A 27,421-nucleotide genomic window follows, 5' to 3' on the forward strand; every position below is an offset into this window, starting at 1 on the left:
TTGGAAATTTAGCGGCATTCATCTCTCTTTTTTCCCCTCCCTCTCTCTACATAATTTTAAAATACACGCAAGGCAGCATATTGACAGTTGGCTCTGATCTCATAAACTAGACGTTCACAGTATTCTACCACGTTACACTGCTGCTTGCAAATCAGAAATGATTTCCAACATTTAAAACATAAACCAAAAAACTAAAAGACAGCTTCCTAACCAAAAAATTGCTTGTCATCATTAGCAAATGACAAGCCCAAGCCACATTAACACAAACCTGGGAGCTGTCGTTGCTGGGACAGTAGTAGTGGTAGTTGAGGGACGAGATGACGATGTATCGTGCGCTGGTGAGGCAATATTCACAACTCTGGTGACTGCTTTTTCTGTTCTGGTACAGCTTAACTGAGAGGAATTTTTTCCTCCGCGTGCAGAGGTTGCTGCTTTCAAAAGGTTTTCTGCAGACAAAGACACTCTTTCCAATGACTTTTCATCCGTAGGCATTGACAAATCTTCATTGCAGGACTCGCTTTTGTCATCATCGATGACAACTATATTTTTTGGCATCTCCTTAAACTGATATACAAGCCTCTGTCCCTCAACTTTTGCAAGGATTCCTCTTTGATAGTAATATCTGCAAGAGAAGTACAATTAAGTAGTAACCAACATAGTGACAGATTTTAAAGAAAACCTCAGATTTTCTTGTTAGCATAGAATGAAGTAACCACAGTAAAACCTACAATGTGAAAAGGTACGGAAAGAAGCTGGCAGAGCATACTGGCAAAGTATCTGAAGGATCCAGCTGAAAAAAAATCTGACCTTTTAAATACGTACTTCAGTGATTAAATTGCAAAGCAACTGGTAACATAAAAAGCAATAGAAATTACAAGACTCTGATGCTTTTTAAACAGCTAAGTCAGCAAGACGGCAAAGCTTTTAGAATTTCAGAACTGTTATATTTCTGTAGGCAAAAATAAGAATCAAATTTAAAATTATAGTAGATAACTTAAAGATATAAGAGTTTTTACCTCAGAGCTCTTCCCATAGTCTCATAGTTCATGTCAGGTTTGTTTTTGTGTTTTCCCCATAGTTTGGAGACAGCTTTCGAGTCCACAAGTTTAAAGATTCCCTTCTCTCGCTGAGTCCATTTAATATATCGAGGACAAGTATTCTTGTCCTGGAGAAGGTCCAGGAGAAACTCCCATAAGTATGTTGTATTTCCTATAATCAAAAGCATTTAAACATTAGAAACCCACTTTTCAAGATAACAGAAAGTTCTCCATATATAGGTAACTCTGAATGACCTGCATTAGAAGCAAATGTTACACAAAGGATGGTATGTAATGTAACCTGCACATATTCATTCATTTGGTTAAGTTTAGTAAAGCTTCCATAAATATTTACATTCTGAAAGGAGCTAATCCAAGTGATCTGCTATATAGCACAGGAGCCTGTTCAATCCAGCGCCCATTCTCAGTTCTTGAAAAGAAGTGTGGGAGGGCATTCCCAGTCACTACAACCCACATCTGCTCAGCAGAGGCAGGACAGGAGCTCAGAATTTTCTTCTCATGTTTATTTAAACAGGGAATGGAAATGCCAGTGCGTTTCATGACACTGAAGAACAGGAGGATATAAATAAGTGATTTTAAAAAGGCATACAACCTTCAATAACAAACCATCTCAACTGTGCTAAGTTTGTAACATACCCTCCTGTCCAGGATCTGGGGCTCTCACACCGACTGGTGACAGCCCCATGTTCTGACCCTTCCCAAATACACGTTGCAGAGTGACCAATGTCCTTCTAGGTACAAAGCCAGTCCAACTTCTTGCTACAAGTATTCATATGGCAGAAATCCCATGTACTTTTCTGTAATTAAGGTATACAGAATGAAGTCAGCCTACAGAAGAAGAATTTAAGGTACGTCTCAGGTATTCAAGAGGTGTACCATTTCCACTGGAGGAGCCTCAAGATGGGGTTTAGGACGGTGACTGTCAAGATGGCATAAAACGTAACAAGGGGGTTGTCTGCAATCTGACTATACCACTTGCATCTAGGAAAAGGGGAAGAGAAGCAGAAGAACAAAATCAGATCACGTTCCAATTTGTACAGCTGGGGAAGACTCAAGTCATCTGAGAAGGGAGAACTAAGAGCTACAAGAACTATAACCTCAGAATGTTAATCCCAATTCTTCACTTGATCACACTTCCACGGGGTGACGTTGGTCAAATAAATTTGGGGGGGGGGGGGGGGGGTGTGAAAAAAGGTCATTAATTCCTGAGATTTAGTGGTCCAGCATAGAGCTTGTTATGCCATGCTGAAGACAATTAAAATACGTTAAGGCAGGTTAAAGACCACTGCTGCAGACTCCAAGAAGTTAGCTATCTTTGAAAAACCTCAAAGGATAAAAAAACTACAGTTTCCATCTTCTGGAAGACGACCTCATAGACAAAGAGCAAATGTATTTTACCACATGCTCCAATAAACAGCAAGTACTGACTCAAGAGCTACCAAAATGCAGCTTCTGCTAGATTTCAGAGACCTTTGAATAGGACCTATATGAGGAAGAGTCAACAAGAGAACTCAGGCATCCTGAAATCATCCTAGATTTTAGGATATTAATCCCTTTTTTTTTTTTTTTTCCCCTTAGCTCCTCAGAAATAGAATTTCTGGGTCCACTGCTAAATATTGTATGTCTCCAACAGATTCTTTCCAAAAATATAAGTGGGCTTCAGTATTATGAGGTAAACAGGAACTTCAAGATAAATCGTTCCTGAAAGTGCCCAATTTTTCTGCAGGAACAGTGCTGCTGACTCAGCAGTTTTCTTTTTTTCCCTTATACTCTGTATTGGCCTAAATAACAACTTTTTTTCCACAGGAGGACTATGCAATACCTATACTACTCAGAAGCCACCTACTATTGCCAGTAAGACCCAGTGATACTTCAGGTGGGCTGCTGTGTCAGCTATAGCTGCTATGCATTTAACACAAAAAGCTTATTTTAGAAATGTTTAATACAACTTTGAACCATTTTTAAACCCTTTCTCCTTAGAACCAGACTATCCTAATACTATGAATCCAAGCTTACAGATTACTGAGGAAGAGAAAGACACGGCTGTAAAACATATTATCTGAACAAGTTTACATTTGTGCCACTCTTAAGCACCCATAAGTCCAGCCTGGTAGACAAACATGTACTGCACCTTGCTAGGAAGACAGAAGCCTTATTTAATAGCATACAGCTCTCATCTCCACTCCTTACAGGTCTCCCACTAACCAGTATTGTAAGCGGCCACTGAGCTAGACATTATTATTATCTATCTAAACTTCAATACAGAACAGATTTTGTACGATGAAAGAAATTTTTGTGTCTAGCCAATTATTACAGCTGCCAGCTACTTAAGAACATTAGCTCTTGTCTCAAAATAGAAGGATTAATGGCCAGAAAGTGTGTGAATGATACAAGGCATTGTGTGTATCAATGAGCTGTCGCATTGGTACCAGCATCTATGTGGACAGGCTCAAAGCCACTTCTGCTCCCTCCAACTGCCTACACTTTAAAAAGAGTATTTATGCAAATGAAAAACAAAATATGGAAAGAGAAGCCGTGCCTAAACTGCCAATCCACTATGTGAGGACAAAAAAACCCCACTATCTCACTTTAAGAAAAATATTAAGAAGTCTCCAGTTCCTCCCGTATAATAAACTGAAGGGCACAATTCAATCAGATTTACAGCTGCTTTGCTTTGCACCCAAAAGTATCAGGAATGCACAAAGGAAGGAGTACCTACATGGATAACAAGTGATCCCCTTTCCAAATGTGCACAACCAGCTGTCCTCCTCCTCCGTGACTGAACTCTGCTGACAGTACTGAGCTCTAGGAATAATTCCTGGTTTTCCAAAAATACGCTGCATGTAAAATAGCCTATATTTGCAAGTAATTTTTTAAAATAAATTAAAAAAATAAATCCAGTAACAAAATATTTTGCAGGACATCAAGTTAGCCTACATTAAGAAAAAAAATGTATTTTATGCCAGTTGTAGTGTAAAATATGGAATGAGATACCTTCTGAGAATGAGACACATAAGTAGATCATTATGAGGGTCCACAACATTATGAGGGTCCACAGAAGTTAAAAAAAAAAAAAAAACAAAAAAAAAAACCACCAAAATCCAAAGCAGTACCATCTCCCACTTCATAAAACAAACAGCTATAGAGTGAAATCACCAGTACAGACACAAACTAGAAGAGACAGAAATACAAGCCTCCTTTCTCAAAGTTATTTGTGCAGCAAACTAGGAACTCTGACATTGTACAAGTACTATTCAGATAATGGAAAGCTGCAATAGTGAAATCAGAATTGGAAAGAAGCTAATAAGGCTTTAAGAATACTCAAAAAATTAAACAAGATGTACTTTTAAGTACAGCAGATGCAAAATCTGTGTTCTTCACTGAGGCCCACTGCTACACGCAAATCCGAAGACAGCGACGGTGGCCACTGCAGGGAAGTTTAATTACTGTTTGCGCTGGTTTTCATGAGCTAACATCTGCACATCGTCAGTCCCATCCTTCCTTGCCCTACTGACAAATGCGACGACGACTCAGGAGCTGCACCCAGGTAAGGAATTATGTAAACAGCAGGTATCTTGCTTTCAAACAAATCCCAAAGTAATAGTGGAGCTGACCATTGCACACTCTTTCAGCTAGTATGCTGCCACTGAAAGTCACTAAACTTTGTTCCTCCTAGCCATAGCAACATCTCCGAGCAACTTGCAGCGCAGTAAGTGGGGAAGAGATCCACTTTCTTCACCTATAACCAGGGTAAGAGCTGATATACTGTAGGCCAACTCAAAGGTAACCTGGAGACCAAGAAAGGACGCACCATTTATCAGGAGAATCATTAGGAAAGTATGACTCTCCTGCACAAAATCCCTCACTCAACCAGTAAAAAAAGATGCCATCATTTGGTTGTCCCTTTAAGCCAAACTGAATCTATTCATCAAGCAACATATTCGCGCTGCAGTTTGTGAATCAACCAAGAAAATATATTTTCAACCATCACCACTACAAACACCCATAAGCTGCTTCTACGTGAGAACGAGCCTTTCAGCAGTAGCTTAGCAAATGATGTGTCTAGCATTAAGTTAACACACAACACAAAAGACAGCACGAGTCAATAAACACAAAGCAAAGCAAATGAAAAATCAGAAAGCCTGTTAACTGCAGTGTATTACAGGGCACTTCTAGAGCAGTTTCACATATCCTTGTGCTACCTCTTGTTCAAACAAATTTAAAGACATCGAATAAAATTAAAACTCTAATGAAGTCAGTACAAACTCATCGACCAAACTTTTAAAGATCTGTGTATTTCCTGTAACAGATAAAATACATATACACTGCATGACTTTAAAGACTCGATAAATGGAAAAATATACCTTTGCCTTCTCTAGGTTTCTTCTTTATACCTAGTTCTGGAGACCCATCAGATAGAGCCGATTGTTGGGTCTTCGGTTTACGGCCAGCTGCGCATAAAACATGGGGGGAAAAAAAGTATTAATCATATGCAGAATAAAAGTATTTTATAGTTTGTTTTTGCTGAAAGACACAATTCATGCATTTTTTTTTTCCCTGCCATTTCCTTGCTACAGGTATGGATAAACTTAAATTCTTAGATTACTACTACTGCACATCCAATTTAATTCATCATTTGGTTGCTTATTTCATAGGCAGATTTCTCTCAATTTCAGACAAGTTAATGTCAGGTGAGGTAAGCACCAAATGTATAAAGTAAAACTTCAATTTCTTTGCATTCTTTTAGTCCAGTGTCTGTTTTACTCTGAAATGTATTATTTCTTCTTCTGTTTTGTTTTTTGTATTCTAGTATGGGTGTTATTCAAAGCATCAGTTTTCCTAAGAAATGTTACTACTGAAATTGTAAACATTCATTTCCACCTTGCACCTGTCTGTTAAAAGCTATCGATAAAAGCTTCCACTCAGCACGCGAGCGGTGCCGCAGGTGATTCACATACGGCAGAGCATCGAGACGGCTACAAACGGCACCCGCGGCCTCAGCGATGCAGGGGAGCTCTGGGCGATGCTGGAAGCCTACCTGCACCGCAGCCCCCGGCTGCCTGCCGCCCTGCCCCGGCTCGCTGCGGGCTGGCAGGGCTCCCACGCGCCTCGTCCCACCCCTGCGAGGAGGCTTAGGAGGGGACTCCTCAGCAGGCGGCAGGCTTAGAGCTGCCTACGTTCCTGTGCCAGGGAAATCCTCTCCCAGCGCGACCTGCGGCTTCTTCATCCTTTCGCACTTCCGTGACCTTTTTACTCGAGGTAAACAGGCGCAAGCAGGGAAGAGGATCATGGCCCACGGCAGCAGGCTGTCAACACTCCGTGCTTCTGCCTTCAGTTAAAGGCAAGCAGCAACGATTAACTCTCCTACCTCAGGCACAACAGCATTAATTTTTGCTTCTTCATTAAGCGCTGAACTTCAAAAGGCATTAATTATGAAGACCAAAGTTATGGCTCTGTAACTATGGCTGAATAACCTTACACATTTAAGAGCAGGCATTTGGACTTTGTAATAGGAAAAAATATTTACAAAACAACCTTCATAAAATTTCAGAACTTCCTGAGCACGGCCCTGTAACGCAACCTGCCCAGTAATGACCATTCAAACAGACAGTGGAATATAAAGAGAGAGTTTAAATCCAGTGTACCGCTACAGCTACCGAAAAGCTTTAATCATAATTTTCTTGCTTACAGTAAAGTTACGGTTATTTGTTGTGTGTGCATGTGTTTTTATTAAATCTAAAACTCATAGATCTTGGATTTATATCAGTTTATCACTACATTGCATTTTTTCCTCCTCTAAATTACAAGTAAATATTCCATCTTAGCATGTCTGAAAGCTCTAATAAAACAATATTCCTATAGTTATGAGAATTGTATTGATGCCTGTAAGAAAACTGCTAGACCAGAGAGAAACCTCACCAGGTGCCAACCTCTCATTTGGTAGCTGAACGCTTGGAACTCAAACACTGTTCTGCACAGTTTCTCCTCCAAGACACGCCAATCAGACAAATAAGATACTTCTCTCGCAAGGAAGATCTTGCACTGATTTATAAACTGATTCATGGGTTTGTAAGTTAGTATTTACCCTGCTGTTTCATTGGAAGAACCCCGAGTCTACCCACCCTCCAAATATATCCATATTTCAGGCACCAATGGTTACCCACACAAGTCCTCTTTGAATCCTTCTCAACCCTTCCTCCACTTTGTAAACTGTGCTTAAAAAACACAACAAAGACATTAATTTTCCTTTATGGCCTGGTGAAGCCCACTCTCTTGCTACTTTCTTTCTTTTTTCTTGTTGCAGGCTCATTTTCTAAGAACTCACATTTTTTTAAGACTTCAATCAGATTATACAAGCAGAGAAATCAGATCATCTAACCTATCTCCACCAGTATCAACTGCACCATCTGCGGCAGTGCACATCACGAATAAATTCTGAGATTGCTCCTACAAAGAGCCACACGTACCTTTTTTCTTTTTCATTGGTTCGTGGATATCAGGGGAAGTTGGAACGGGAGACGCATCCATTGGTTCAGATTCCTCCGTTGATACCTCCACCACAGTTTCTGTGATCACATCAGGTCTCATGGCCGCATGGATAAATTCTGGGGTTGACACACAAGGAGGGACAAAAACTTCCACTATGAGGCAAAGGAGGAAAAAAAAAAAAAAAAAGAGTATCTGATGAAGTTTCTACCCAATTACTTTAATGCATCTTACATGAAATTATTTTAAACAAAGCATATGCAAGTAGTATAGTATAGCAAGATTCTGCTCCAACAACCTGTCACCTAGAAAATCAATCCAATTCCCCAAAACATGCACGCTTGTCAGTATTGTTAGGCATAAGACAAGTAGCACACTGATATTCTTTAGAAAGAAACTCAACTTTAAATGAAACAAATTAGAGCTTAATCTTTGATCCGTATTCCAATCTCCATTTCCTATTTTGGAGCTTCTGGGTTTCAGTTTGACCACTATTTCACCCAACATATATTAAGTAACTTCAGAAGGAACATGCAGTTAAAGTAATCATCAACACTGAGTTTTGTTTTTTTAACCTGATAACACTTTGCAACACAGTATATTCAGACATTCTTTCTAAAACAGAAAAACAGATAAAAATATTTTTCCCTTAAAACAACTCTTTATTTTAGCGATTTAAAATGTCAAATTCACAGGACCACAGAATGGTTTAGGTTAGACATGACCTTTGGAGGGCACCTGGTCCAACCCCCTGGCTCAAGCAGGGCCACCTAGAACCGGCTGCCCAGGACCACGTCCAGACGGCTTTTGAGCATCTCCAAGATGGAGACTCCACAGCCCCTCTGGGCAACCTGTGCCCGGGCTTGGTTACCCGCACAGTGAAAAAGTGTTTCCTGATGTTCAGATGGAAAAGTTCATTTTATATGTGGGGCTGCTCAAGGATCTCTACCCAACCACCTCTCTCAGATAAATGATTTAATCTCTAAGTATGTTTGTTACAGGGTGGAGAAATCACATAAAAACTCAAACAAATCAGTAGTTTTGAAATAAGCAAGCAAACATTTTAAACAGCATACAGTTCTCCACAGAAACAGGTTTCCCGGTTTGCTTGTTTTACTAATTAGCGGAAGAAGAAATGGCTCACGGAGCAGAAACTGTGGCTTACATACCAGGACTCCGGGCATCTCTCAGGCAGGTAGGAGACTCCATATGAAGCAAGGCCTCTGCGGCTTCAATTGTCTTATCCGTGCAGTGCACATTACTTCCATGAACGGATGCTTCCACTGTAGAAGGATAAAAAAAAATTAATGAGAACAGATTACTTATAAAAGTCCACATGTATCACTGTACAACTGCACGACTCAATCTTGAAACACGAAAAACACAAAATTGTCACGTGTCTTCACACCTTTTATACCTTCCTGTCAATAGAAATGTTTAGGGAAGACACGAGACAAGCAGAACCAACACTGTCACTTCTTAGATTAGGTTTCTGGTTCACAACCAAGCTCCTCATTCCTACGAGGTGTTCAAGAGCTTACAGAAGCAGACTTCTGGGATTTGTCTTCCGCCTTTAAGTTAAGCAGAACAAACCAGATTGCGATGAGGATGGTTACAAACAAACGCAGCAGAGCAGGGAAGCAGTACCCTCTCCAACTATTATCCCATTAAAGTCTAAAGGTCACCTCTCTTCAGATTTTCAGTCTAATTGGATAAATGTATTTGTATATATACATACAAGATTAGTTTGCAAAACAGATATATCCAGTTTCGCTTTCTGACATTAAAAATACCTGTGAGCTGGGTTTAGCAGGCTTGGTTGTTAAAAAACAAACCACAAAGCATAACAAACAGTATGCAAGGGTTTTTTTTTAAGCAATAGCTAAGGGAAGAAGGTAAAAATACCTCTTTTTTTTTCAAGTTCTGAAAGTTTACGAAAACTAAGTAATTAATCAAAAATAATTTGAAGTAACTTCAAGAGAGCACATTTAAGTTTGACACCGCCCAGATCACAGCAACTTGAACACGGTAGCAACACTAAAAAAAAAAAAAAAAAAAAAAAAAGAAAAAAAAAAACTTATCCCTTAAAACGACAATCCTCCTCACAGCCAGCTCTGTTTTCCTCACCCTTGCAATGATTTTTTTAAAAGCGGCGAGCGCAGAAGCACCTGTTGCACATCATCCACGCTCTGGCTAAGGTACGCCGGCTCGCTCCCGTCGCTCTGTCCATGTATGGCCATCTGCTCAAAGCTGAACCGCTCCGGCGAGGCCGCCGGCAGCCCAGGAAATCTATCTTTAGCCTAAAGCGGGGTCACCTATCTCCAGCGTCAGAGAACTAAAGAGGATTCGGTAATAATTCTCTACGAGAACTTCAAGGCGCCTGTCCTGTCACCAAAAACGTCTAAGAAACAACTGGAGGTTCGTTGAGTGAAAAGCAGGGAAAATACTGCTAGCATTGCTTCTGACTTAAGGAAACAAACAGATTCATGCGGGTACATGTGGGGAAAAAAACCTGCCAGCATATTGCAGTTTATTTAAACGCAAGGATTAAAAACTTGAAAAACCTACTAGCCAGCAGACTAAACATATAAACCAGAAGCTGAAAGCGAACGAAATCTGGAAGACGCACAAACGCAAAATTCTGGGCAACTGAAAGGTCTCGCTGAGCCAGCCCGGCTGCCCACCCCCGGGCTGGCTGCTGGGCTTCCCACCACAGCCCTCTCCTGAGATGCTATTTAGGGGGCCTTATCTTTTGGAACAGTAGATGCCTGATAAAGCTGGCATTCCACCGCCGATTCGCCCCAGGCTGGGAACGATAAAAGCCTACCTAAGAGCACAGGAAAACCACCCGAAAGGAAAGGGTCTCTATTGCACGCCCTGCCCCTTGGGCAATCGGTGGCCATCAGCAGGAGTTACGCACCCTGAGCCCCTTCCCCAGCTGCAGGTCCTGGGTGCTCCCCGTGCAGGGCAAGCTGCTGTTTCTTTCCCAAGCAGCAGTTTGGGGGTATCCTGAGTCGGAGGCTGAGCACCTGCGCTGGAACTGGGTTAGCTCTGCAAGAAACCCTCTACCTAAACGTTTTTCTTTCTAAAGAGAAGCTTTGGTTGCACAGAAATTGATGACTAAGTTTCCCCTCATCTACCGGATAAAACTGATCATCAGAGTACAGGAACAATATTCAGCCGGTCATTGCAAATGTATCGATTCCACACCAATACTGAAATTAGAAAGTCCAAATCAGCATTTAATATATTATTATTCTAAAGCATGGAAAAAGATTTAAAGCAAGTCAGCAAAGCTTTTCCACCAACCCCTCTGCCTCCCCTGCAGCAAAGAGCTGTACAATTTTCATTTCTGTTTGCTGGTTACCATTTTTGGGACAACTCGTTAGCTTGCTTCTGTGCAGATATCAGGTTCAGTATATACAGGACTTCTATAAAGAAACTCAACAGTTGCCAAATGTCAATTGTAAGAGAGTAGTGAACTAGTTTATTGAAGTCAGCTACTCCTAAATGCTTAAAAGCGTATAAAATTTTCCTGCTTTTGTATCCAAAGTATTTCCTATAGGGAACAGTTTAGATGCTGCACCACAAGCAAGAGGTGCTTATCAGAGAGCAGGAATAAGGCAAAAAGAGACAGCTGAAAGCCATCTTTGTACTTTCCCAGTACGATGGCATTCTGCTGAGGGGCCCGAGTGGAGGGAAAGGAGACGCGTTAGGGACTAAGGCTGCAATACCACAGCAGCAGAGCGAAGGAGCAAAGGAGCCACCCCACCTCTGCCCAAAGTAACCCTTCCATTTCCAATAAAAATAGAGCTATCTACTCCTCAAAAGCCTCTGACATTTGAAAATACAGGCTTCACGCATGTTTTTCCAACGTGAGTTACTTTGGACTCCACTAAAATTGCCACCTAAAAAACATCAAGCCAAAAATAGTAACACTTCTGGCTTTGGCTGCAACAACACACATGCTGTCTATCACGACAGTTAACAAACTAACCTAACGTTGCCAAAAAGACAGCTATTAAAATACTTACTAAAATGAGTGCTATTACCAAATTTGAAGTCTTCTCAGCTAGCTACATTCTCCTTTAGCCAGTCCATGGTTTCAGCCTCAGAAGCGTTTGTCTACCCAGTGAGCATTAGGAGTTTTCAGTCGTGCTCAGGCAACGTTATTGCGCCAACACATTTGGAAGAGAAAAGTGCGAATTTGTATCTCAACACAAATTTTACATAAAATGTCTTTTTTGCCACCCTAGAAAATGTCTAATAGAAGATGGCAAGTCAGAGCGTTCAGTCAGGAGACACGATACTGATGAAAAATACAGCTAGAAAAGATATCCCAGAAGACGAAGTGGGGGAAGAGGTTCTCGCAGAGAGGGGATGGGACAAGGAAAAACCAGGCGGCTGTTCTTGCAGATGCCTAGATCAAGTGTCATCAACTAAACTACAACACTGTATCACGACGCTTGGTAGCACTTCTCACAATAAAGACACGGCGGGGAAAAAAGCAAACCAAAAGAGTAGGATTCTGCAATAAAAAAAAGCCAGCTTCAGTCAAAAGCCATCACCACAGAAAATCACTGGCAGTTATTTACTATGCAGTACCTTTCAGGGTTGTATAGCTTGTGCCATACAAACATACATCGTCACAGCAACCTTAATCTTCCCTCAGTACATCCAAGGATGTGATGCACGAGCACAGTATCACAGCGGGCAGACAAATTTCTAACCAAAGGATGATGCGTATGGCCTGTTTCTTGAAAAATGCCCGATTCACAAATTTTCTATTATATTTATACTATCAACTATGGTACCACTGTGCACACACACAAGACTCCCAAAGCTAAAACAGACTGTATTGCTTGAGTGAACAACTTAAGATGTAGCTCTGTTACCTTACATACTCATTTCAGGAAGAATATCACTTGCCCAAATGAAGCAAGGTAGTTTACACAGATGGAAGTAAATTTTCCAGACTGTGGTAACTGAGTAACACAAGAACTGCCATTTACCGATCTAGAACACATCAGAGGTAACGCCACCACTTATCTTTCATTCTTTCAAACCAAATCACATCTCACTGCGTTTATGAAGAAATCTGATTCCTTGGCACTTTATTTTAAAATACTTCATTAAAAAAGTTTCTGGTCTCTTTTCAGCAAAAAAAAAAAAAAAAAAATCCTCTTAGAAAAGAAAATAATTTCAATTTTTAAAATGCAAACAGTTAACTAGGCTAGTTGATGTCTCTCTTGGCTGTTGACCTAATGCCTTCTAGCTCCACTTTCTAAACAAATAGCGTGTACAGTAGATTATTCAAGGCTCTCAACAGCTGTTACAAAATACCAAACTCGGTAATTAAGTCTGACAGGGCTGTACTTTAGCTTTACAGAAGAGAATACTGGCAACACATCCATTTTGTAACAATGCCCCCAGTTTTAACACAAAACAAGATCAACAAAATGAACTAAAGCAAGAGACGAGGGGAAAAAATGGACGGAGATTTTCAAAACGGTACTTTTTGAAACTGCGATACAGCTCCCTCCTCTTTATCTGAAGAGCTATCAATGTCTGCATTTACAAGGTCAACACTTAACTGCAGCACGTGATTTACAATAGCTTATCCTTTAATACTATCGGGCAACCAGAGCGATACTTTAATGAAGAATTCACAATTCCAAGCATGGAACTCAGTCAAGAGTGACCACACATAGGCTAACAGACCCCACTGAAGTTTAGTGGCATTCACATGCTTGTTTTATCTCAGCATTTAAAAGACCACAGTAAAAACAACAGTGGAAGGCAGCAACAATGCTTAAGCCACATTTTAATTAAAAGCAGTTGAATTGCCCGTATAGGTAATACCCAGAAATCTTTCTGCGTGCAACACTTGACTGGAAAAGAGGGCATTTTCAGTTTACTGCTTGTTTTGTGGCAGACATTTGTTCAGAAACTGAAGAACAATTCCTTGGTTTTTTTTTAGTATTTCCCTAAGCCTGGCTCTGTTCATTCAAAAGACTTTCAGCTGCCTACAATTTAAGGATGATACATAACACTGCATACTGCCAATTAATAATGAAAAGGAGAGCAATCATCTCAAAACACTTGTTTCCCTGTGAGCCCTATGTTATCAGCCCAATATTGAGAGAAATATTAGCTGCAAAGCCAAAACATATCTTTGTAAAGTCATTTAGGAGGTGCTCTTACAACCAGCAATTAAGACAGCCTTATGCAGTAACAATTTTGGTCCGGCATTCTTCCCACAGTTATCAAACACTGAAGTTTTGTCAACACTGAGCCCAGCAGCCACAGGAAAAGGCAAGCTATAATTAATATAATCCCTTAGGATAAAGGATTCCTCTCTTAAATCCACGTGATACCATCTACATACATAAATAAGTAAACAGATAAGGTATCCTGACAGTATGAGGATGGGAATACCAGACGCGTGTAGGTATCTGTATCCCTCACTGCAATGCGAATATTAAAAAAAAAAATTTTAAGTTGGCTGGGCTAAGGACATCCAAAAGCACAATACAAAGGTCACTTGTTATTTATCTAAGGGTTGGCTCACAAGCAAGGTAGTTACAGTGACTTAAGAACCTGTTGACACGATAATCAACTACTTAAACGTTCCCTATTCATCGACAATCAAAAGTAAAAAACAAGTAACTCCCTGCCGTAGGGAGCCCTGCAGAAATCGGAGCTGTGTTCTCCCAGCAAAGTGAAGCTGCCTTCGCCATCGTACACGGGAGAGCGTCTAAATGCTGCTGACGGGCTCCGCTTTTTCTGTTCTGCAGCAGAACAGTTCTTTGCTGGGCGTTTTTCTGCATTCAATAAAATAAACCATTATGAAGATAAGGTGATTTGCCCCCTGTTTTTAAAAGGGTACCTTCATACACTGGTAAACGACAGAGCATTTACCTTCAGCACACGTTCATGCTCGTACAAACCCGCTGCCGTGTGGGGGCTAAGCCAGCCTGAGGGCATACTCTCAGCTAGCCTGCGTCCAGGCACTAGCCGCACAACTCGCCGCCTGCAACGCTGCGCGCTGCACTGCTCGCTACCTGCAGCGCTGCGCGCTGCACTGCTGCGTGCAATTTCCAAGGACTACTTTAAAAAGTTGAGCTCCGCGTTGCAAAGACAAAACCAAAACCGCGGCTGGCGCGACTTCTGCGGAGCCCTGAAGGTCTGACATCGTATTTGTGTTTTTCAGCAGCGCAGCCTCGCTCGTGTTTTCTCCAGGGCGGTACCACGCTTAAAGACAAATCCCGGGGTCACCGGAGGGCCCTGTCGTTACAAGCGGCCGATGCGACAAGACCAGAAGAGGCCGAGCAGCGCCCGGTGCCGCACAGGTCCCCGACAAGGCGCCGGCGCGGCGGTACGCGGCCCCTGTCCCGGCGGAGGCTGGGGGCTGCGGACCCGGTCGCGCAGAGGAGCGGCCGGGAGGAGCGCGGCGCGGGCCGGGGCCGGCGGCGGCGAACGGCATTCCCGCGCCTCGCCTCCTCCCGCCTCCACCGGCAGCACAGCAGGGCCCCGGCCCCGGCCCCTCCTCGCCCGCCGGGAGGCGCGGCCACGTGCGGCCCGGCGGCGGCCCCGCTTCCGTGTTTACACTCCGCTTCCCTCCAACTCCGCGCGCGCCCCGCCAGCGCCGCGGGGAGCCGCCGCTCCGCCGCCCGCCGCGCGCCCATTGGCGGCCGCCGCGCCCCGCCCCGCCCCGCCGCCCCCTCCGGCCGCCGACGGCGGCCGCTCCCATTGGCGCGCGGCGGCGGCCACGCCCCTCGCGCTCGCGGGGGGCCCGGGGGAGCGCGCCGCTTCCGCTACGCAGCGCGCGTGGGGGAGGGGGCGCCGCCCCCCGCCCCGCTCCGCTCCCCCCCGTCCCCCCGCCGCCGCACACGTGGGCCGCGGCCCCGCCGCCGAGTTTAAAAGGGCACCGGGGGGGGGGAGGGGGGACACGGAACGGACACAGACGGCGCGGGGGGGGGGGGGGACGCGCGGGCGCGCAGCGCCCGGGGAGGCCTGCCCGCGGCCCTGCCCGCGGCGCTCGGCCTGCCCGCTCAGGCGGCGTGGCGGCGGCGGGAGCGGGGGAGGGCCGGGGCGGGGAGGCGGGAGGACGACAACAACCACCTCGCACACTTCCTGGTTCTCCCCCCGGCCGCCCGAACCCCGCAAAACTCCTCCGCCCGCCCCGCCGCAACTTCCGCCGCGCTGGTGCCGGCGGCGGCAGCGGGGCCGGGGCCGCGGGGGCAGGTGCCGCGGGCGGGCGCACGCCGGGCCGGCCGCTGCCAAGGTGATCACTTCCTGATCGCCCTCCATGGCTTCCCCGCCCGCCGCCGGAGCGCGGCGTGCGCCGCCGCTTCGCCTCCCCGTCCCCGCCGCCCGCCCCGTCCTTCCCCGCTCCGCCGCTCCCGCCGGAGCGCCGCGGGGCAGCTTACCGGCCCGGATGAGGAGGTCGAGCTGGTTGGTGGGCCCCTCATGCAGGGACGTCGCCATGTTTCCGCTGCCGGAGCGGCTTCACATTGACCGGCGGGCGGGTGCGCGCCGCGGGCGCGCGGGTCGGGCGGGGGGGGGGCGGCGCGGGGGGCGCCCGGCGGCGGGGCGCGCTCCCGCGGGGCGGCGGGCAGGGCGGGCGGCGCGGGCGCGGGCACCGCCACGGCGCGGCGGCGGCGGCGGCGCTTCCTGCGGGGCGGCGCGGCGCACGCGATCCTTCCGCCGCCGGCCTCAGACAGGAAGTGCCGCGCCGGCACTCGCCGCCGCCGCAGCGCGGGGCCGCCCGCGGGCGGGGGGGAGCCGGGGGGGAGCCGCCGGCCGCCCGGGGCCGCGGGGAGGTGGGGGCGCAGCGGGGCCCCCCCGCCCCGGCTCCTCGCACGGCCCCCGGGAGGCGGCCGCAGCCCCGCAGGCGCGCAGAGCCGAGCGCGGCGCGGCGCGGCCATCCGCAGCCCCGGGCGGGCACCGCCGCCCGCTCCGTGCCCCGGTGAGGCTCCCCGACGGCTGCGCCCGGGCACCCCGCGTACCAGCGCTCCACCGAGGCAACCATTAACAAGTTCTTTTCCTGGGCTACCCACTCCGGTAGCATGTTGCCAGAGACGGGGGGCTGCCTGGATCGCAAGCCACCTCGCCTCCCCCACAGCAGCAGGGCTGACGCCAAGGGAATTTTAGGTGCCTCTTCCCGTTAGCCAGAGGCCCCGTCCTTCATCAAAGCTGGCCTCGGAGCAGATTTGTGGGGAAAAAGAGTTGCACTGCTTTCTTAATTTAAAAAAAAAAAAAAAACCACCACTTTTTAGGGTTGTGTCCTCTCCCCTCTGAGAACGCCCTGCTTCAGCAACACGATAGCCTTCCCGGCCGGGCCCCTGCGCGCTGCAGCTGGGCAGAAGCGACAGCCACAAGACGACGTCCTCCAAGCGTCCCGGCTGAGTCCCTCCGCTGCCGAGTCTCAGGGCAAAACTTCAGAGCTGCACGCAAAGAGCAGCCGTGCCAAGGAAAGCAAAGTATATCCTACCCGGAGCTATGCGTGGAGGTGAGGCGTAGGAGCGCCTTCGTTCACGCCCCACGCACCTGGCTAGGCCTGTCTTGTTCAGCCAGCCTTAGAAGGATCAAGCAACCGCTTCTTGCCAAAGAGTCTTCCCAGTGCACAACAGCCTCTCAGCTCCATTGGAAAAAGGTGAAGGGCACCAGCTGCATCAACCCGACAATAAGGGATCTCTCTTCCCCTCGCAGGTTTTAATAGCCCTAGGATCTAGATCACAAGCAAGAATTTAGGAGCGTATTTCCCCAGCACAGAAATCACTAAACAGCATCCAGCAGAAATCACCTCCAACTGGTAACTTCAGTACCTCAAACTTTTGACAGCTCACACTCCTACTACAGCCCTCAAGGCTTTTTAGGAATACAGTTCAACGACCGTATTTATATACGCAAATAAAAACTCAGGCATTTTGTAGACTTCACTCATCTATTCCCGGCTGTAAGGAATTCAATTTGTTCATCATCTCACCAGATAACGAACAAGACCTGCAAGCGAGACCGTTCATTCTCATGATAAGAGCACGGTAGCTCTGTGCTCAAGTGTTGCCAGCCGAGCTCTTTCCAGCCAGACGCATGCACAAAAAAGGCACTAGCTCTAGCCGGCTGTGACGGCAAAAAGCTCTCATGCAGATACAGCTTTGCCAACAGCAGAGTGCTCCTGTCAGCTTACGTTATTCAGAGAGGTGGAATAGCAGTGTTAACAAGAATTCCTTCTGTCAGCATATTTCCACTAGGGGACTCTCCTGTGTTCTCCAGCAGAAGTTTTTCTAGTGGAGACAAGCCCAAGGACAAGGAAAGGCATTTTAAATAGGCGCACACTTAAATGTGCAAAAAAAAAAAACCAACTCCCTAGCCCTTCATTAAAACATCCTCAAATTGAACTGGAAACCACATGCAGTGTAGTTTAGCAACACCGTAGATTCAGCTCACGTACCAAGTACTGAAATAACTGTGCACTCACGTCACTGTGTCCTGTGTACCTACTGTTGTTAAAAACCATAATTTACTCACACTTCTCTTCAAGCAGTTAGGTCCGCAGCAATTAAATAGTTAAAAACAGTTTGTCAGTTTAGATCCAGATCAAAAGGTGCACCAAGACACTAAATACCTTTGAAGATCCAGACCCGTGTCAATACAAGTTCACACTTACATACTTTGGAAAAGATGCACTCATAGTTTGTTGCCTTACTGTTTGCTACGTAATCAGTGAGCATTGTTTACTAATTGCAACTTCCAGTCACAGACTAAAGTGTTTGACTCGTATCCAAGTTGTTCTCTAGCCCCTACGGGCAGAATGAAGTTTTGCCTAAGATATGCGGACTCCATGAATAAGTGCATTCAAGTAATCTGCATGTGTAATTTTTGACAAACACCATGTGTCTGAAATGAATTAAAAAAGAAGAGAATAAACGTAAAGCTCTTGGTTTAATACCAGTTTTCTAAGCGGCATTTATTTACTACTGCAAGCACAGGCTTAGCACAGTGTTTGCCAGTTCGCACGAAATGGACTCGAACAGCTGCAGGCATTATTCTGATTCTGCGCTCCCTCTGATCGCACATGGAGAGGGTATCGCTGGATGCCCAAGGGATTCCACTCAGTGGAAAAAAGGCCAAGCCTATGCACTTTCGAGACTATAATGTAAGCAACTACAATAAATCTATGAAGTGATCATTTTGACCTGTCCCCAACTTACTTATACAAGTATAGTATTAAAGCATAACACTGTCCTTAAGGAGGAATGCCATTTTCCCAAAAAGTTCTGCAGTCCCGTCTGTTTGAACTATATGATTTCCAGTATTTTATGCTGCAGACTAATTGATCTGTCATGCTAATAAAATCTTACCAGTTCAGGGAAAAAAGACAGTCAGTAGGGAAAAAAGTAAACATGTACTTAACTTTTTAATCTCTTTTAAAGCCTCCTTTCTAAGCAGAAGGCTAACAAAGATGGATGCAAAAATCTACTCAAAAGAGCGGTGGGTGGCCCAATGAGGCAAGAAATATTTGCTGTAATGTAACAGGACCACATGAAATTGCAGATTAATTTATGTTTCTCTGGCATGATGAAAAAAGTAGAAAAAATATAGAAACAGATCCCCAAACAGCATCATTCTTTGTCAGACAGAAATATATTAATTAGCCTACTATCTTCTTTTTTTTTTCTTTTTTTTAACTGTTAGAGTGTACAGAGACAAAGCTTTATTGTCACTTTTTAAACCACAAGCTCAGCTGTCAAGATAGTCAGGTCAACCTACATGCTCATCACATGCTACATCTACCAACTGCCAGGGGGGGAAAAAAAAAAAGTCAACACGTTCTAATATGCAGGAAAGCTACCATTCTAAACTAGGCTTATGACACACAGGAATGTAGTAAATATGTCTTAAGTAATTTCAAGACAACAAGTAATCACATTTTTAGCTGACAGCACCTCCCTCCCTGTGCACTTCAGAGTCTTTGGCTGATAAGGAACTTGGACAACAGGAACACCCAAGTGAATTGTATCCCCCGACTTGTATAAACACAGGAGTGAAATATCTATCAACTCATGCTTTCTTCTTAAGGGAAACGGACAACTTTGTTCACATTAAAGGAAATAAGCTTCACCACTTCTTTGCAACATACACCAGTTCAACTTCATCCTGATGATTTTGAAAAAGTGAAAGACAACTCAAAGAGAAGAAGCTGGATGCGATTAATTGCATGCAAGACAGCAGATGTAGAAATTCAAAATACGAAAAACTGGAAGATTCAGCAGATTTGCAGAAGTGGATGGGAGTGGGATCAATTATCTTAAGCATTTCCTTGAACAGTCCTCAAAATTAATCATTCAGTGGCCGTAAAGGAATTGTCAGTCTCCTCTCCCATAGTCTCCTATGCAAAGTTGCCTTTCCCATAATTCTGACAAATACATTGAAAACATTCTCCGGTAACAGGCTGTAGTTTCTCTTGGAAAACTATTTCACAAGCTTTGTAACTTGAAACGCTAAAAGTACAACCTTCCAATGGCACCTTGTTCCTTCGCTGACAGCAAATGATGAACCACAAAAAAAAAAAAAAAAAAACACCTACGTATTTAATTACTTTTAGCCACGGAATATTCCAGTTGTATTCCAGTATGACAAAGCTACCCTGGGAAAAGACAATTATCATAAAGCAGTTACTTATTCTTACAGGGGTGATTTGTTTGACTTAATTTCAGTAAGTAGTCAAGGGTAAATGGCAATCTGTCTGAGGATAGTATTTGCAGTCTACATGAGAAATTGCAAATGATAGCAGAACAACACTGAAATGCCAACCAAGCTAAAAAGCTTCAAGTAACTTCAGAAGTCTAGGCGTGCCCTGTCCCGAGTGCCGAAACCGCCTACGAATTTTAAATAGTTACAGAAAGGCCAGTTTTGTCCAGGATCCTGAAGAAATTCACACGTAATAATTACAGAAGCAGTTGCTGTCCGCAACAGCAGGCTATCAATCTGTTGATAGCTATTACTGCATTGCAAGGGTAACGATACAAAGAAACATTTTTAAGAGTTAGATTCCAGAAACATGCAAGAAGGTGCAGCAGCCTCCTTTATCAGCACAATCATTACCATGCACTGTGCATTCCACCGTAGAAAATTGCAAAAGTAATAGCAAAATAACCACAAAGTGTCCCTGGGGGAGCCAGGGAAATACTGAGGAAAGGGGTGAGTGACCATGCCGAGCTCATCTTCTTGACTACACCGCATGAAGGCTCATCATACCAAAGCCCCGAGCCTGTCACAATCTGCACCTTTAAGTGGGCGCAGGATCCTGGTGTCACTAGGCATACGGCAATTAGGGATTCCACACAGAAAAGCAAAGGTATTCCCAGGATTTGATACTACCTTTGACAAACAGAAAAGGAGTTACTTAAAACAACAAGTGTCTACATCCCAGCATTATTACTTGTGAATGCAGAATAAGAAAAACTTGGTCATCTCAAAGAAAGAAAAAAATTGATATATGCACTTCCCTGCCTTACAATGAACTTCTTTAATTTCAGGCCAGTCTAGCAGACAATATAAATCAAGTATTTGCATAGCACATGACACGGTTTTACAAAATTGACGCTATTTGAGATTGGTAATAGGCTGGCATATGAACTATGCCACCATTGAGCAATTTCTCTGTCCAAGACCTAGCATTTACAATTCCTTAAGACCTCTCTGATAACAACAAATGTCTATTCTGTAAGCCCACTGAATCTTTATAAGGACTAAATTTCCTGCTCAAGCAGGTATGGATTTACTGTAATCCTAGAATTTGTTGTCAACTACAATCTCCCTTTTAATATGCAGATCACCTTTAAAAATTATTACTATCGAGTTTGTCACTATATTTTTGATCAATAAAGACCACTAACTCTTGCGCGCTCATACCACGACGGTTTTGGCATGCCGTATTGCATTCTAATTTCAAGATACAAACCACAACATTTTTCAGCTTACATTAGTAAAATGCTGCGGCTGAGTCTTCATAGCAACATTCTACAATTTCTCACTCCCAGTTGCAACTGGGGTTGGGAGTTTAGAGGAGAGTGCATCTGTACATCTGAAGCCCAACCCATAATGCCCCACACGAGCAAGCCTTTCAAGCAGCCTCACATCAGCCTCAGAAAGCAAAAAATATGCCAGAAATGTGTAATTAAATTAGGCTTTATCACAAAATATTTAAGTCCTGCAGTGTTCTTCCAGTATGAATGGAGCACTGAATGCAGCAAGGCAGAAACCCGAAATCTAGAAAGAACTGGACACTGCAACCAGGCTGTTACTGTTACGTAAAAATATTATCATCCGTAGAGCAGCTGCACAGGTCTTGTCATTAATTTCTCAGAAAAGGAAACACCAGCAAAGACGACGTAAAATTTAAGCTGCAGTTGAATTTTGCTTCTGAATTTAAGACTGTTACTGAGAACAGGTGCATATGCCCTTGGCATAACGGCTCCAAGTGCTATACAACAGCACATGCGATGGGAGGGGGATCATTTTGTTTCACTGTCATCAATATTTAACTAGCAAAAACGCACTGGATTTCTTGGCAGAGTGAGAATTCACACTGACGTAGCAGCAGCGTGGTGTCAAAAATAAAAGTAGCTCACATGCAAAGGATAAATTCTTAACCCAGGAATGTGTTAGAGACATCTAATTCTTGCAGCAGAGCAAGTACTGCATGCAAGGTTTTATCTTGCTTTTATCTAGCTAATGGGCTTCATCTTAGCTCTTTGATGAAGGCGGTACCAACTTAAGCTGAGAGTTTAATCAAGTTGTTAGAATCTCCAAACTCGTTCGCAGTCAGCGTGGTCTTCTCAAGCAAACTGCTCTCCACTTTTAAAATTCTCATCAAGCTGTCAGTGTAAGGAAATGTTGTGTTTATCCCTTACATACACATGCCATAATCAAAGGTAAGATTCTAACCAGGTCCAATACTGAGTTCTTAGTACATGATATTTAACAGCTGATGAAAACTTATCTGAGATAAACAAAAGAGTTCACAGGCTCAAATTCACATAAAAGAAGTCAGAAGGAAGGAGTTTTAATCACAATAAGAGAAGACATATAGAGGCAGAAAGAAGAACAGGTAATAACTAAAGACTTTACATAGATATACAAAGCTGGTTCCCACAGTGGTAATAGCGTAAGTAGTAACCTGAAATTTCCTCTGTAAAAGAAGATTTGCCTTAAAGTATAGATTTTATTCACACATTTGTTTAAATTAGGGGAGGAGTTAAGCCTAAACTCACTGTTTATTCAACCTCCCTCCTTAAGGATGGCTATCAATTCACATGATAGTCTCAACTGAACTTCCTGGTGGAAAAAAAAAATAAGATATTATAGACAAACATACCATCATTGTTGTCTTTGTAGCTCAATATTTTTCCATCAGATCGTAATCCTGGAGGGGCTCATTTTCAGATCCCCATTTTTTCATGCAGATCTTCTACCCCCCTGTGGCAATAACATTTTTAGAATTAAAAAAGACTTTCAACTTGCACCACAGGGAGGATTTCTGATGGAACATCGAATTAAAAAATGTGGTGACAGTTCACAAGTCAAATGATATCTCAACTTCTCAAAAGCAGTAGTTTTGTTTCCTTTTCGATCTTAAAGTTGTGAGAAAAAAATCCCAAATCTGTACTTCCCGCTTATGACGATTAATAAAAAAAATAAGGGGAAAAATACTACTGATATGAGAAGTTAGATTCGCTGAATCAGTTAAATCAGGGTCTATATTGGCAATATGATTTTGGTATACCTCTCATAGGGATCAAACTTTACTGTACTTACAGCAACATTTGCTTAATAGCTGCCTACTGTTCAACAAGATTCGTAAACAACAAACAACACTGGTTTTGCAAATTCATCATAACTCAGGAAACACAGAAGAAAAGTAGTACCGATATGAAGGGAGTTCAGAAAGTACTAACCAATTTTAATGACAATGTTGCAGATAATGCTTTTTTAAAAATGACAAGTTATCCTGCTTAAATACTCATCTAATGCCATATTTGACTAAGAGACTAGGCATCATTCACGTGTAAGCTCTGCAGATCATGACTGCGGTACCTTCAGCACTGCACGTATCCAAAGATCAGGTTACCCCAAAGATCAGATTACCCCATTAACACACCTGCATAGCCACGTTATGGAGTCCATGTAGTGACAGACAAACAGAACTGTAGCAACTGTTAATTTCAGACTGACAGCTTCTGCTGTTATGCAAACTACAAAGGCTTTGCTGAATAAATCCTAAAATTGAAGGGCTAATTAGTTTAAGGACAGGTAACTACTCAGGAAATGGAAGCCAACAAAATTTGGGTATTATAAAAAAAACTGTTAAGAAGGATGTATTGTTTATGATATCAACACTTCCACTGTTGTAGTAAACGAAATTTTAAGACTGTAATTCAGTCCCCAATAGTCTAAAGGTACCGCTCCCAAGAACAATATCATACACATAGGAAAAGAAATGTAAACACTATCTCAGTCTAAAGTTTATACTTTCCCTTTCAAACATTACAAAAGGCACTCACTACTTCCACTGAGAAGGTCATAAGGTCACCTGAAAAGATCAAAGTTCCTACATTTTGTTTTTCCTAGAAAACTCCTTTGTCAAGATTTTTTTCTGTTCCAAGCAAACAGGCAGTTTTTTCTGGAATAGGACAAAAAAAAGTAACTTGAACCATTAAGTCATTCTTGTTTGTTAAAAGACTCTTGGGTTTTACTTTTACAGTTAATGGATTAATTTTATAGTTAAAGGATTAATTATAATTAACGATCCTTGATTAATGAATCAAGATGGATTAGTAGGAAACAAGCTGGAATGAGTCTGACAGGCAAAAAACCACCCATATTCCACTAGAATTAACTAAGAATTCATCAGTATTTATAGATATGGCTATTTATAATGACTATATAGCATATTTTATTTGAATCGTGGTTTCATAAATGCAAGAAGTTTTTTAATACAAAATGACATGATGGGCCCTGATTCTGCCCTTGGATCAGCACTGCCACGTCCTTACAGTCCGCACGGTCTCAAATCCAATCAGGGAATAGCAAAACCACAAATAGAACCGTTCAATGCACAGCACAACCAGCTCTTTAGTCTCCTAAGTAAATTTTACCACATCAGCTACCCCACTACATTTATCACAAAGGGTGGTACTGATCCTTATCTCCCAAGGCTAGAACAATGCTACATTTTACTCAATGACAGCTTTAGATTAACTGCAAAGTAGCTCGAGGGTCTTGGAATATACACCTTACAACGTTGTAAAGCACCTAAATCAGTAGCCATTGGAATTGCCAATGGACTGCCAATGGGGGGGGAAATCAGGTCCATGGCCAACAGGAAAGATACTGACGACGGCGTGTATTATGTTATGTGGATATGTATCATTTCAAATACTGCCAAGACTTCTTTAAGATGGGTTTTTAGTATTTACCAGGTTGTCTGTAGAGTCTAGAACCACAAAAGGTATTAAGTCTACTCATTCTTGGTGCAAGAACTATACCTTTATCAAATAATGTGAATTTTTTTTTGGTAGCAATAAATTCTGACATTTATGAAGTAGAATCAATTGAGACTAATTTAGCAACAACGGATTCTTCTTCAAAGATGCACAGATGTCAAACTGTTGCACCTATCTAAATTAGGATCATTAGCATAATAAAGGTACATACTTCAGAAAATTGGCATCCTAAAATGCTCTTTAAATAAACATTATTATACCTTGTTTACTTGTTTCTGCCTTAGCCTGCTATCTCATTAACATTTCCTGTGGCACCTTTTGCCACCTCTCTGACATGAAGTTTCTTCCTACCCACAGCCCAGTATCTCTTCCCTTCCCCTACAAAAATAAGAAACAAAAAACACACTCAGATTCACTCTCCTGCAGCTCATTGCTAATAATGGCGCATTACCAAAATGAATGTTTCCCGGGGCCTTTATACTTTCTCTCCACCCATTTTACCTCTCTGTGTAAGCAATGAATTCAGAAAGACTCTTGGCTGTAGCAAAACGTGTTGGCCAAAACATATGCCCCACAAGACTGCCTCCCTCAGAACAGTCTAAACCAAGCGCTTCTTTTCGTCAACACTAGACACAAGTTCTGGGCAAGAACCTTTACTCGCCATCGTGTACGATTACACCATGAGAACTGCACTGGATTAATCATGAATATACTATACAAATAATAATGAAAGGTTGGAGTATGGGTGTGCAAGGGGAGATTACCTCTCTCCCCAAAGACCTTTGGGAAACACAAATGATAATATTCATTGATAGTTTTTAAAATCTTCATTAATTTCTCCTCTACACCACTGTAAATTCGCTTTTTAGTGCACATTATCTTTGATTTTTATATCAAAACTATTAAAACAAAGTTTTAAATATTTGAACTGATTTTAATATTTTATTATAATACTAAATTTTAAGGACATATTAATGTCAAAGTTATTGTGAAATCAAAAAAAAGGAAAAAAAAAACCCAATCCACAAAAACCCACCACCAAACTATCTGCAGTCAAGACACATCCCTTAACATGTCCAGCCACAAACTCACCAAATTATCATATCAACTGCCCTATAAATTTTAAGACTGTATTTTCAAATATCAATACTTGGAAGCAGCCACGTGTCTCTTTCTTTGAACAGCAGCTTAAAAGAAAGAAAAAAAAAAAAAAAAAAAAAGATTGCTACAGAAGAGCTACAAGTTTTTAACTGTCATTTCTACCAATTTATTGCGGCCAGAAAAATGATACTTAAAAACACACAGAGTTCATTTGCAGTAGCTCTTCATCCTAAAAGAATTCTTCTGTTAGCCATTAATCTACCAAAATCCTACAAGAAACAGCATATTTAATGTTTAAAAAAAACCACTTCTGAATGCAAAAGCCTTCAAAGTATAAGCTCTTAAACATTTTCAAATACAAGTTTAAGTTATAAAACTCAGCTTCTTGGGAAGAACACCCTCACTTCTCACTTACCTTAACCTTAAAAGTTTTATTACCGTAGTCAAAAATAAAAAAAAATACGTATTTCATATCCTTTCTTTACATGAATTTGTTGAACTTGTAATTAGCATATTTAACTCAAAACACATTTCAGTAAACTGGAATTGCAAGTATTCTCCCAAAACCTGAACCATTAGTTCATGCAGATCTTACAAAGTTGATGCATGTGATTTTTGATGCAGTGCTACAGAAGATTAACATCTGGATTTAGAAAGATGCATGAGCAAATGCATCCACTGTTTAGGAACAAATTTGAACTGAAACCTACCTAATCGAATGGGAATGCACATATATTTCCTGGGCTTCAAAGTTAAGCAACTGAGAGCAGAGTCTCTCAGCTTTGTTTTGCTTGCCTGACATCATGCGAATTCAAACTCCAACCCTAAATTAGGCAGCCCAAGGACAGGAACGTACGCTATCCATGTTCTAGTCAAGTGGTGTCACCAGTCCAGTACGGAGCGCCCAAGAGGACCCGTCCTCCCTTTGGTTGCAGTTCTATGTATTCCCTACCCCAGCACTCAGCAGGCCTTTGGCTGAGCCATGTCAGCATGCTAATCCAGCAGAAAGTTAACTCAACAAAAATACAGAACAGTTGAGGGTTTCCCTGCTATTTTTTTCTTGCAAAATTAGCATACGGAAATGGCTAAAAAAGGTTCAACAAGTATGAGAAGTAGCATGAGAAAGCAAGCGGGAGGGACAACAGGAACTGCAGCACAGCAGCAGCCTGGCAGTCAGATGTAATTAGGCTCCCACAGGAGCACAACTTTTGTTTCTTCGGACAGTTGAAATAGACTTTGGTCCCCCTCAGAAAGTTCAAAGCT

At 43.1% G+C, this 27,421-nt stretch overlaps 1 protein-coding gene across 6 annotated transcripts in view; it reads right to left on the minus strand.

Annotated features, from left to right (window-relative positions):
* The window catches only part of ELF2 (E74 like ETS transcription factor 2), a 45,770-nt gene that overhangs the window by 8,230 nt on the left and 10,119 nt on the right, over positions 1-27,421 (minus strand). For 5 of the 6 annotated variants that reach the window (XR_014228604.1, XR_014228605.1, XR_014228606.1 and 2 more), the window contains 5 exons: positions 8,714-8,827; positions 7,526-7,699; positions 5,423-5,509; positions 1,017-1,209; positions 269-622 (listed from right to left, as the gene is read on the minus strand). Coding sequence is in view for 1 of the 6 variants with exons in the window: in XM_082316012.1 (XP_082172138.1) it covers positions 269-622; positions 1,017-1,209; positions 5,423-5,509; positions 7,526-7,699; positions 8,714-8,827 (922 nt within the window). In the remaining 5 variants the exon portion in view is untranslated. Of the gene's footprint in view, positions 1-268; positions 623-1,016; positions 1,210-5,422; positions 5,510-7,525; positions 7,700-8,713; positions 8,828-15,976; positions 16,071-27,421 lie in introns of those variants that run through there. The other variant, XR_014228608.1, reaches the window with a different exon arrangement.

Source organism: Platalea leucorodia (genome assembly GCF_965183815.1).
Source record: "Platalea leucorodia genome assembly, chromosome: 6".
Lineage (NCBI taxonomy): Eukaryota > Metazoa > Chordata > Aves > Pelecaniformes > Threskiornithidae > Platalea > Platalea leucorodia.